Below are 13,286 nucleotides of genomic sequence, written 5' to 3'. Positions count from 1 at the left end.
ACTTGACTGTGATTTTGTTGAGGGAGCGATAGTCGATACAGGGTCTTAGTCCTCCATCGTTCTTTGCTACAAAGAAGAAACTTGAAGCAGCAGGGGAAGTAGAAGGGCGGATGTTCCCCTGATTGAGGGCCTCCTCAATGTATTCCTCCATGGCCTTTTGCTCAGGAATATATAGAGGGTAGATTTTGCCACGAGGCACTGGCTCACCGGAAATTAGGTCTATTGCGCAGTCCCATGGTCGATGAGGAGGTAGTTGTGAGGCACTTAGAGGGCAGAAGACGTCCTGAAAGCGGGAATAGCAGGATGGGATTTCCATAGTAATGGAACTGGTAGGGCTCTCGATGGAGGTTGTGTTAAGACTGAGAGGAAGGGTTTTCTTGGCAGAGAGCTTGGGTCTAGGAGAGGGAAGATGTGGAAAACAGGAAGAAAAGCACTGGGATCCCCACTTCAGGACGTCACCAGTAGACCAGGAGATGACTGGAGAATGTTGAATGAGCTACGGATGTCCCAAAACGATGTCAGCGGTGGAACTCTCCAGAACCAGTAGGGTGATGTCTTCAGTGGGTAAAATTCCTACTTGGAGTTTGATGGGACCCACACAGTAACGAACAATCCCTTTTCCCAAAGGCTTGCCAACTATGGAGTGTATTTGGAGCTTGGGGTCACATGAGCGTCTCTGGAGTTGGAGCCGGTGGCAGAGCGCATCTGAGATGAAGTTGCCGGCTGAGCCAGAGTCGAGGAGTGTGGGTACCGATAAAGAGAAACCAAGAACAGTTATTGTTACACTGGTAAACAAAGGAGAGGCACATATTTTAGTAGTGTTTACATGACTTACCAGTGAACAGGGAGGACAAACGTGACACACAGAAATTACGTGTCCCTTACCACCACAGTACAGGCACAGACCTTGGTTCAGCCGACGTTGACGCTCTGCTGGGGAAAGCCGAAAAGCATCTAACTGCATGGGTTCGTCACCAGGTTCTGGAGAGTGGTAATCAGTGGTAACCACTTCCGTGGAGGAAACGACGGGGACTGTTCGGCGGACAACTCATCGAGGCAAGTCTTCATTTGATTGGCTACCCGGATGGAGAGTTGGAAGAAGCGCTCCGGCCCCATGGAGTCGTCATAGGATGTGAGATGCAGGTGGTAGGTAAACTCAAAGGTTGAGTGAATGTGGCAGAAGGGTCAGATGGGTCCATGACATCTACATCCTTTTTGCTACCTCAATTCAAATTCAGTCCAAATTCAAGAGTTGAATTGGAATTGAATTGGCATTCTTCATTCAATTCTGAATGGTGCACAACACTGGAGCGGACACATCGACACATCACAAAGGTTCCGCTCTGGTCCGACCAGTGTATATGCTGGTTTATGCTTTAATAAGAGTAAATGTTAATTTTGAAAGTTCTATATATTTCTTTATTTGTTAGCACTTTACAATAAAGTTCTATACATAACAATTAATGTATTGGGTATCTTGAACTAACAAGGACATTTTTTATTCAGCATTTAGTAATCTTGGCTGCTGACAATGTTTAGGGCTGTGCTGATACAATCATGTATTGAAATACAGACCTTAATCACAGTAGCGCCATCTTGAATTTTGATGTGAATGAAAACGAGGCTGAGGGATACACTTACAGTCTCTTCAGTGGCATCAGCTGTATGAAGCTGTACGATCCAGAACACTTTAAATAACAGTACAACCATTGAAGAGACTGTAAGTCTGTCCCTCACAGTCACATTGTATTCCTGTCAAAAATTAAAGATGGCGCTGCTGTGAATAAGGTCTCACAATATTGTAACGATACTTTACATCACTGTATTGATATTGTTATTCACTTTTTTCTGTATTCACATCATGTCCTATAGTTCCGTAATGAATAAGCAGGTTGTCTATATATGCGCAAACTCTTAGACGCCATTTCTCAGTGCAGTTGCAGAATGAATCATTCAGGTTCTGTTTCAGTCTCTCTTCTATGAGGCACGAGAGAGATTGAAACGGAACCTGAATGATTCATTCTTTCTCTCACGGACATGCTGAATCTCCTTCATTTGTTTGGCAGTTTTAATCTCGATGCAATTATGATATTGTGATGTATCGTGATATAATGTTAATTATATATTATTATTAGTATATTTTGACATTAAAGTCCCCGTTGCTTAGTACAAGGCTGAAGCCATTGTGCAAGTCAGTGCAGATGAATCAGAAACAAGCGAGGAAGGATCACAATATATCAATGTTTTAAATAAAAATACACTAACATAAAGAATAAAGAACACACTCGTGCTTCCCAAAAAAACTCTTTGCATTCAGCTCCCACGCTGGCACGTTCTGTTCGGAAGTGTTCATCCCTATGCCATAAACCCTTTAAAGACATTACACTCCATGGTGAGAGCTTCAGAGGGCTGAAAGGAGAAAACGATCGTTCACAAAGTAATTTTTATTGCCAATTCTGTTTTCAATGACATCATCAGTGCAGGTGAGAACACTGCCATATGCACTGATCAGATTTAGGGGCAGGGTGCGTTCTTGTTCTAAAAAGCATTTGATTGAACTAGGGTTGCTCTGATAGCAAAATTTTGGCTTCGGTACAATACCAACCCTGATACCTCGGTATCAGTACTTGGGCAACAATTAAATAGCCTCAGATTTCTGATAAAAATTACACAGAAAATGGTGATTAAAAGAACTGCATAAAGTGTGCAGTTACAAATTCCTAAATTTTCCATTTTATTTTTCTGGATTCTATGTTTTAGTGATATGTTATCTTCAAAACAGTATTTAATCAATTGAATATATAAAGTTTTATATCAAATAAAACTATAATAATTAATTGTCAACAATTTTTTTTTAATTTAGTTTTATTTTTGGTCAAAGAAAATGCTGCACAACAGAGCATTCCCAGTATTCACACTTCATAGCGTGCTGATATTCTTTTTTGATATTGCTTGCATTATAATTATTATTAGGTATAGAAACATACTCAGGGTTGGGGAGTAACGAAATACATGCAACGGGAATATGTATTTAAAATACAAAATATTAGTAACTGTATTCCACTACAGTTACAGTTTAAATCATTGGTAATTAGAATACAGTTACATTCCAAAAGTATTTTGATTACTGAAGAGATTACTTTGCATTTTATTGTCATTTGTTTCATTTAATATTTAGTCCTTTCAGATGGAAAACATTTATACATATAAATGATGTGATCCAAAGTGCATTTGAACAGAGGTGAAACAATTTCTTATGATGTGTTACATTCATACGAGCAGACAGAGAAGTAAGTTTGAAGAAAGTTTGGAGCAGAAGAAATAGAAATAAACCTTGTGTAAATTGTCAGCTTTACACTAAGCTAAAATGCTATTTCTAGCCATTTTACATGCACGTTACCAGGCATGATCATATTTTTTTATCAAGAAAATTCAGGTTGGATCATAATTTGTTTTTTTTCTAGTAAGACCTTTGATATTAGGGCAAAAATCATATTCTTGATAATAATTTTTGTATTGTTTTCCTGTAAAAATATCTAAAAATCCTTAAAACAAGATCAGTTTGATTTATCTTGTTTTAGAACAACACTGCATAAAATATTTAGGTTTTTCAGAGAATGTATTTTTAACATGTATATTATGTCTTACTGTACTGGCAGAGTTTTAATAGTCAAAACAAGTGAAAAATCTACCAGTGTTGAAGAAGTAATCCAAAGTATTTAGAATACGTTACTGACCTTGAGTAATCTAACAAAATATGTTACAAATTACATTTTACAGCATGTATTCTGTAATCTGTAGTGGAATACATTTCAAAAGTAAACCTCCCAACCCTGAACATACTGTAGTATGGTACCGGAATTAGCAACAAGATGATATCGTACCATTCAAATTTTTTTGGTATTGCGATATTTCGTTAGGACCGGTATACTATGAAACTCCAGATTGGACAAAGTTTCTTAACCTCTATGTGACATCAGGATTTTGCCTGCGTCTAGAGAGAGACTGCAGATTATAAAGGCTTATATCTTCTGAAAAAAAAAAAAAAATTTTGGTCAATGTTTAGAATTACACTATGATATACATTTCCTTAAAGATAATAGATATGGACTAAAAGCTGCAAAAAGTTTAATTTCATGGGGTTTTTAACATTACTTTTACAGCATTTATTTTTTTATAGCAACCTTGGTTATTGTTCATTGCTATCTAATGTTAACTATTGTGTTAGCTTATTATAAAGTTTAACTGTTTGTCATTTATCACTCTGATCTAAAAGATGTGATGCATGTGATAATTTTGACTCTTGTGTCTTATTTCTGTTTCAGCATCTGTAAACGTGTTGGTGCCCAACTGTAAGATCTACAATGACGCAAGCTGTGACATCTCAGCAGACGGACAGCTGCTGGCTGTATTCATTCCAAGCAGTCAAAGGGGTTTCCCTGATGAGGGGATGTTGGCTGTGTACTCTCTTGCTCCACACAACCTGGGAGAGATGCTCTACACCACGAGATTTGGTGAGTGACCCTAAGGCAGGAACTACATGTGTGTAAATGTTAGTTTGCAATCATTACTTGCCTCCCCATGTCAGCTTGTATTTAAACTGATTGAACCATCAGAGCTAAATTTATTTTAAGCTTGTGCTTAATTAAATAAAATGCAAAGGGACATGGCTGTTCTCATTGTGCTCTCTCACTTTCCTCTAATTGACTGAACAGACAGCAGTGATGGAACTCTTTTAAAGGCAGCTTTAATTAGGTATTCCCCATTTAAAACCCATATTAAGGCCGAGCTTGGATCAGGCTGCTAATGGAGACCAATGATGAGGAGGTTTGAGCCTTGCTTGTTTTAGATTAAAGTGATTTGAAATGCTGTTTTCTCTCTCTGGGCTGGTCATTGTTATTGGCTGTGTAGGTCTCATGGAACTATTATTCTTCCCATCCACTAACCATAGATTAATGAGAGCAAACAACCAAGATCTTCAATTCTAAACACATTTCTATTTGCTGCTGACATCACCAGCAGTTTCTGGCTCCCTCACTCCTACACAAGTCAAGCAAGACTGATTTGTAAAGTTAAATGGCTTCGAAATTCAATTAGGATTTGGAAGATGAAAAACAATATTAGCTGTAATTATAGTCTGAGCAGGTATAGGTGTGAATTTAGCTAATTTCATGCCTTAACAGATTGGTAGGTCTGAAAGCTCCAGTTGTAACATTTGCAGCAATTAAAAACTGACAAAATGAACATTAGTTTAAAGAGGATACAAAACACATTATCTAGATTTTTATAACTTTATTTAAATGTAAGTGTTTCCTGTTTAGTCATTTTTTTATATTTACACTCACTGAGAACATTATTTGTACATTTTATGGTCCTAATAAAGTGCCCGATGTGGTCTTCTGCTGTTCAGCCTCAAGGTTCGACGTGTTGTGTATTCTGAGATGCTATTCTGCTCACTACAGTCGTACAGAATAGTTATCTGAGTTACCGTAGCCTTTCTGTCAGCTCGAACCAGTTTGGCCATTCTCTCTTGACTTCTCATCAACAAGGTGTTTCCATCCACAGAACTGTTGCTCACTGGATTTTTTTGTTTGTTTGTGGCACCATTCTGAGTAATATAAATGCAATATTATACCCCAGCCTTATCGAGTTATCATTTAGCATAATTGTGGTATTTTTGTAGAGTGTAATTTTGTAGTTTGGCTTAGGCAGTAGCTTTGAGATCAATGTTTCAGTTTAGCTCTTGTCTGAATGTGTTAGATAGCCATGCATCATGCCTGTCTCTGTTTGCCATGTTGCAGCTGGGACTAACTCCAGTGTGTGGTAACTGTGTGTTTGTCACAGGTCCAAATGCTATCTCTGTCAGCTTGTCTCCGATGGGTCGTTACGTGATGGTAGGTCTGGCATCTCGCCGTATCCTGCTGCACCAGATCAGTGATCATATGGTGGCACAGGTCTTCAGACTGCAGCAGCCCCACGGTGGAGAGACGTCCATGAGGGTGAGTCACTGCTGACCTCAAATGATCTCTCAACAGTGCAGCAGCTCACAATACTACATAAAAAATGCTGCTTTCTACATTGCGAGTAAACACTCGCATATGCGACCAAATTCTGCGCTATGTGACAAAATTTTTAATTTTATTAGCCAATGGCTAGTAAATATTCCGATTTCAGATAGTAGTGAAGAACAGCACAGAAATCCTTAACTGCATGCTGTCCCATGAGCGCGACATGGGTGAGTTGCAGTGGGTCCTGAAATGTCGTGGATCACGGTGCCACCATCGCTTTAGCTGAAACATGATATGCCATAGTTACATTTACATTGCATTTAACGATGTTGACTCTTAGTTTGCTTAACATTTTTCATGAAAGGTTTTCACAACATTCTCAGTTTTACAGCATGACTACAGACCAGTGTAACACGCTTGTTTGACGTCTGTTGTAAGGTAAAAAAAGTGTTGCAAATCTTGAGAGCTTGTAGATTTGAATTTGAGAACTTGTACAATAATTATTTGTGCATGTTTGTCAATACACATTAAGCGAGTAAAGTTAGCTTTGATTAATTCTGTTTATTGTGTCCAAAGATGAGATTCACCCACTCCATTTTCATTTCATAATGTCTCTTTTAATATCCTTTTTGTTATTTATCAGTTAGTTGTTGATCAAAACGTTAAAAGAAACTTGAATTCTAATCACACATTGCACGGATGAGGTAAAAACAACCGTGCAACTTCTCTCTCGTTAATGTGCACCCAACCGTGAACACTTGTCCGCGCAGCTGCCAGACCGCTACTCTTAAAGAGACAGTACAATTTTAGTGCTTGTTATTCATATCAATGTAAACTCAATGTAAATAATTGGAAATCATACAAATTATGCATATAAACATAAAATAAAATCTAGTAAGTGTAATAAATATGTAAATATATAAATAGAAAATTATCAGGGAGACGTTAAAGGGTCCCTATGTGTAAGGGCAATCGCTATAAAAAATTATCTGTCAGTATCAGTTAATATCTTAAACAGTAGATCATATAGTTTTAATAAGTATACAGATGACATTTATTTATTTAAATCTCATAATTATATAAATATTTTTCTCCAAAACATGTTTGCCACAATTATTGGCACCCCTAGAAATTCTTATGAGTAAAATATATCTGAACTATATTCCCATTCATATTTTACATTTTTAGTACACCTGGGTGACAAGGAACATGAAATTGTTCAGCCATGACTTCCTGTTTCACAGGGGTTTAAATATGAGGTAACACACAGGCCAAATTCTATTTGATGGAGTCATCCATCACAGTGGGTAATACCAAAGAATAAAGTTATGATGTGCAGCAAAAAGTTGTTGAGCTTCACAAAATGGGAAGTGGCTATAAGAAAATAGCTAAAGCATTGAAAATGCCCATTTTCACCATCAGGGCACTAATTAAGAAGTGCCAATCTACTGGAGATGTTAAGAATCAGCCTGGAAGAGGACGTGTGTCTATATTGTCTCCATGCACGGTGAGGAGGATGGTTCGAGTGGCCAAAAATTCTCCAAGGATCACAGCTGGAGAATTACAGGAATTAGTTGGATCTTGGGGTCAGAAAGTCTAAAAACTACAATCAGACTTAATCAAACTTACTTCACATACTTCATAACAAGTTGTTTGGGAGGGTTTCAAGAAAAAAGCCTCTGCTCTCATCCAACAACAAACTCAAGCGTCTTCAGTTTGCCAGACACTACTGGAACTTCAAATGCGACTGGGTTCTATGGTCAGACGAAACAAAAATGGAGCTTTTTGGCAGTAAACACCAGAGATGAGTTTGGCGCACACAGAGAGGTAGCCATTTGGAAAAGTACCTCATGTCCACGGTTAAATATGTTGGTGGATCTTTAATGTTGTTGGGCTGTTTTTATGCCAGAGGTCTTGGACATCTTGTTCGGATACATGGCATCATGGACTCTATCAAATACCAACAGATAAAAAATCAAAACCAGACTGCCTCTGCCAGAAAGCTTAAAATGGGCTGTGGTTGGATATTCCAGCAGGACAATGATCCAAAACACACATCAAAATCAACACAAAAATAGTTCACTGACCACAAAATCAAAGTTCTGCCATGGCCATCCCAGTCCCCTGACCTGAACCCAAAGAAATCCTGTAGGGTGAACTGAAGAGGAGAGTCCACCAGCGTTGACCTCTGAATTTGAAGGACCTGTAGAGATTCTGTATGGAGGAATGGTCTCAGATCACTTGCCAGGTGTTCTCCAAACTCATTAGGCATTATAGGAGAAGAAGATCAGAGCTGTTATCTTGGCAAAAGGAGGTTGCGCAAAGTGTTGAATACAATGGTGCCAATAATTGTGTCACATATATATTTGAGAAAAAATTTTTTTTGATAAAACTTGTGTTTTGTTTGGAATTGTTTGATATCTATTTGAAGATAGATTTTTGTGAATATTTTGAATGAAAGACCTAAAGGTTAAACAATAAAGATATATATTTTCACAGCCTTCTTTTCTCATATATACCAAGGGTGACAGTATTTTTGGCCACAACTGTATTTCAAATAAGGGGACAATAAAGTGTAACCTAACCTAAATATTAAAAGTGCAATAAAATATTTTAACCTCAACAAACACTGTAAATATTGAAGATTTTAACAAATAGGCTTTTGCAGCATCTATTGAGGGGTTTGGTGAAAACCTGTGCAAAGCCCTGCCCCATAAACCTAATGTTTGTTTTTTAACATAGTACTTTTGATATAGTAGCACTTAAATGTTATATGTGCAATTCTATTTTCATTATAAGTCACAAAATCTTGTATAATTTTAAAAAATGCACATTCATGACATATAAATTGAGATTTACTAGCCAATAGTGATTCTTTTTCCAACGTGTCTGAAGAGGGGTGAAATGCATTACCTTGCCTCATGAGAAAAGAAACAGCTCCTTAAAATCTCAATACCTCCTTAAAATGAAATACACTATGCCACTGAAAACCAATACTTATCATACATCTAATTAATCATTGGTCAGAACTGTGGCTTAGTAGGTATTGCCTCGTGACATAGAAAACCATTGTGCCAGGTTTGAATCTGGCCTACATTATGCCCATTCCCCCTCTCTTTCCTTCTACTTTTCTGTCAGTTCTTCACTGTAATAAAACATACCTAATAATAAATTGTAAAAAGGCAAAAGCGTTTGCCTTTTGAAAAAAAAAAAAAAAAAAAAACATTATTTAAACATGCTGTAACAACAAACAAAAAACACATTTTTAAATAAACAAAATTGCATCATAGAAATATACATTTTATTTTTTAATTTAAAAAATGCTTTCAGAAGCACTTTCAAACTTAACACTCCAGACAGGCCACAAGAACAATTTCTTTCACTTTAGCAATTGCTTTCATAAAGTTTGATTATTTTGAAGTTTGGTTATTACTGGTGGTCTGCCCTATGTAGATCAGCTCTCTGTGCTCTCTACAGCAGGGGGGGAGCCTGGAGTTTAGAAAAGCCTTTGAGAAGGAGCCTGACCTAGATACGCTCTCTTAGAAATAGACTGAGAGAGAGAGAAGTGGGAAAAACATTGTATTTGTGTGGAGCGAAGGGCATAAATGGAAATATCTACATAGTTGACTTTTGTTTCCATAAGCTGTGTGTTCATGGTAGGAATCTGAACATGGATTAATTTGAGAGCAGTGGAGTGGAAGAGCTTCATTTTTATCCTTGTTTAGTCTCTAAACATACCACAAAACCAAATCTCTCTCCGAGGAGGCTGAAAGGCCGTGCAGTGAGCCAGAGTCCATTTTCATGGGCTTATGCAGTGAATTCATCAATGCTTTCCCCTAAAATCTCTGTGTTTCATGCTGAGCCTAGTACATGATGTAAATATACTGTTTCCTCTTAATTAGGCCACTCACCTTGGTGGGGTTCTTATAATGTGTTTGTGTTAATTACAAACCGTGATGGTCTTGAAGGGAGTTAGAACCATTGTTAGTGCTGCAAGAGCAGTACTCAATATGTTAGCTTAATCCCACACTTGTATTCAGTCTCTCTTAATGACACTCTCAGGCAACCATCTCAGCTCTATGGTCTAATGTAGATCACTACCAGAGGTGATGTAATGAAGTTTGCAATGCGCTAGTGTTCTGTCTTATAAGGGATAATAAGAAGTCTTTGAGCTCCACAGGTTTTTCTCCTCACAGTTGGTCTTTTGCACATCTTTGTGGAAAAAAAACAAACATGTGTTTGCAGTTTTAATTTAAATTATCTCACTGAAAACACATTTTCAAATACTGTATTAAGGGTTCCTGTAGCTCAATTGGTAGAGCATGGCGCTAGCAATGGCAAGATCATGGGTTCGATTCCTAGGAAACACACAAACTTATAATGTATTCCCTGAATTAATAATTTCCTAAGGTCATTGCTTTTGAAAGTATTTGGAACTATAGAGTGTTTCGAAAGTCTTCATTTTCGATTGAAGAAAACACTGTTCCAGTGTGAATTAGCAGCGTAAACGCAAAATCAAAGTGAAAACGTATTAGTGTGGATGTGTTGCATATTTTCCTCTTCTCGTCTCATTAAAAATCATTGAGAAAGGTACACACACTACTTACCAGAACCATTTGAGTTAAGATAACCTTAAATATGAGCTCAGGTTTGACATGTGCTGCTGTGTGTTGCTACAAAAATAAAGATGTTCTATTAAATATTTATGTAGAAAAGATTAGAAAAGAATGTCCGTGCATCACTTGCTATGATTTACATTTAAAGGGATAGTTCACCCAATAATGACAATTCTGTCATCATTTGCTCCCCTTTATGTTGTTACAAACCCATTTAACTTTCTTTCTTCCTTGGAACCCAAAAGGAGATGTTTAGCTGAATGTTAGCCTCAGTCACCATTCACTTTCACCTCATCTTTTTCTATAAAATAAAAGTGAATGATGACTGAGGCTAACATTTTGCCTAATACCTCCTTTTGTGTTTCACAGAATATAGAAAGTCATACAGGTTTGGAACAACATGAGCCTGACTAAATGATGTCAAAATTTTCATTTTTGGGTGAACTATTCCTTTATTGCCATTGGTGGAGAAAAGGAAACGCATGTGCTTACAGCTTTAAAATGAAATATCCTTTATTGAGTGTATATACCGATGAGCCAAAACAGTATGACCACCTGTCTAATATGCTGTTGGTTCTCCGTATGCCACCAAAACAGCGTCAACCCACGGAGGCATGGACTCTACAAGACCCCTGAAGTTGTCCTGTGTTATCTGGCACCAAGACATAAGCAGCAGATCCTTCAAGTCCTGTAATGCAAAATGCATATTACCACCACATATATTTGCCATAGCAATGCCCCCACAGGACACCTGATTTGAGCTGTAGCCATAGCAACGGCACTTTTGGCACTGTGGTTAGAGATTTCGTTATGTGCGTTTTCTGCTTTTATGTGCTTTTCTGTTTGTTTTTAGAGACATTTTTGCTCACATTATTTTTATTTATTAGTTTATATCATTTTATATTCTATAATTTGAATTTGTTCTGTTTATAAAATTTGTTCTATTTGTTTATGCCATTCTTTATTAGAAGTGATCTTTTTGTTTGTTTATTTAAAGTGATATTTTCTCATATGGTTGGTAATGAATGAGTTTAATACATCAGCATCGTTAATGTGTCTTCTTAGAAAGAAAGAAAATGAACAAAGGTTAGCCCAAGGCACTGTCTCTAGCTTTGCTGTAAACAACCATTTCATATAAAGTTTTTAATGATCAAGCTGTTTCAAAGTGCTCTTTCCATGCTACTTTTCTGCCAGTGTTCTCTAATAGTGCAAGTTGGCTTGCTGTTTCAAGTTTAGACATAGTTAAATGGGGTATTTGTAGTTAATGTCTGTTTTATGAGCTGTGGAATATTTAGGAACTGAAAGGATGTAGATGAATGAGTTGCCTAAAAATAAGATTTGAAAAACTGTCTGTTGTTGAAAATAAATACAATTGTAGCTAAATGAAAAATAACTCATATTGTGAATAGTATATGATGTTGCTTTTTCTTTTTACACAGTCTGTGTAGCATTCATTAGAGCACAATACACACATTAAGAAGAGCCTGAGACATCTATGACATCCTCTTTGCTGAGCCCCAAACATCCCTACAATCTGTTAGGTCCAGATGCACACACACAGAGAGCTCATAAGCTCACAGAGACACACGCACACATGCAACATTTAAACACCGCATTTATCCTAGTCCTGAAATTCCACTGACTAGCATAAAGAGAGGAAAAGAGTTTGTCTGTTGTTCACTCATCTGCAGATGAATGAAACTGCTTTCTCTCTCCCTGGCAGATATGAGCTTGTCCTATTTTCTTTTTTTTTTTTTTGTCTTCTTTTTTTTTCTAGAGCCAGTGGAGTGTAAGTAGTATGCCAGGGCTGACAGACAGGAACGGGGGAATGGATTGAAAAGAAAGAAAGAATAAGACATTTGACTTCACAGTTTAGTCGCATCTCAGTCATGCTAGCAGTACTGTCACATGTGACACAGACTGCTTTCTACACGTGAGGATGATGGGAGCTGCTGGTGATTGACACAATGAATGAAACTACAGAGTGGGATGCTGGACAGTGTAAACATGGTTTTGGTGTGTTCTTGTTTTTTTGTTTTTTTTCAGAGGGTGTTTGATGTGGTGTATCCAATGGCCCCTGACCAGCGGAGGCACGTCAGTATTAATTCTGCTCGTTGGCTGCCAGAACCAGGGCTTGGACTTGCTTATGGAACCAACAAAGGAGATTTGGTTATCTGCAGACCTGTGTGAGTCACCTACACATCATTACTCTCTCATCCCTCTATCTGTTTTTCACAGGCTGCGGAAATCACTTTCTTTAATATTTGTGCACACATATTGTTTATATTAAAAAATAAAGTGCTGTCAGAAGGGTTTGTTTAAAGAGCACCTATTATGATTTTTAAACGTGTCTAATTTTGTTTTAAAGGTCTCATACAATAGATTTACATGCAACAAAGGTAAAAAAAAAAAAAAAAACACTTTAATTTGCTCATAATTTAAATTGCAGCATTACTTTTTTTCCCCAGTGTCAAAAACGACTCGTTCAATGATCCGTTCTAAACTCCTCCTTTCAGAGAGCCTACTCTGCTCTGATTGGTCAGATGTCCCAGTCGGTTGTGATTGGTCTACCGCTTAATGTAGTGTTTGAGGGCGGGTCAAAGCTGCCAGAGGTGGGTTTTTTGTTACCAGATTGCATAGGTTAGTACAGGAAGTAAGTCTG

The 13,286-nt window shown here is 37.5% G+C and overlaps 1 protein-coding gene across 6 annotated transcripts in view; it reads left to right on the top strand.

Annotated features, from left to right (window-relative positions):
• The window catches only part of ambra1a (autophagy/beclin-1 regulator 1a), a 125,702-nt gene that overhangs the window by 81,267 nt on the left and 31,149 nt on the right, over window positions 1-13,286 (top strand). For all 6 annotated transcript variants that reach the window (XM_051656101.1, XM_051656086.1, XM_051656080.1 and 3 more), the window contains exons 13-15: window positions 4,326-4,514; window positions 5,845-5,999; window positions 12,671-12,810. In XM_051656101.1, coding sequence (XP_051512061.1) covers window positions 4,326-4,514; window positions 5,845-5,999; window positions 12,671-12,810 — 484 coding nt within the window. The remainder of the gene's footprint in view (window positions 1-4,325; window positions 4,515-5,844; window positions 6,000-12,670; window positions 12,811-13,286) is intronic.

Source organism: Myxocyprinus asiaticus, chromosome 2 (genome assembly GCF_019703515.2).
Source record: "Myxocyprinus asiaticus isolate MX2 ecotype Aquarium Trade chromosome 2, UBuf_Myxa_2, whole genome shotgun sequence".
Classification (NCBI taxonomy): domain Eukaryota; kingdom Metazoa; phylum Chordata; class Actinopteri; order Cypriniformes; family Catostomidae; genus Myxocyprinus; species Myxocyprinus asiaticus.
The sequence above is the reverse complement of the archived record's forward strand: the minus strand, read 5'-3'. Positions and strand labels throughout refer to the sequence as shown.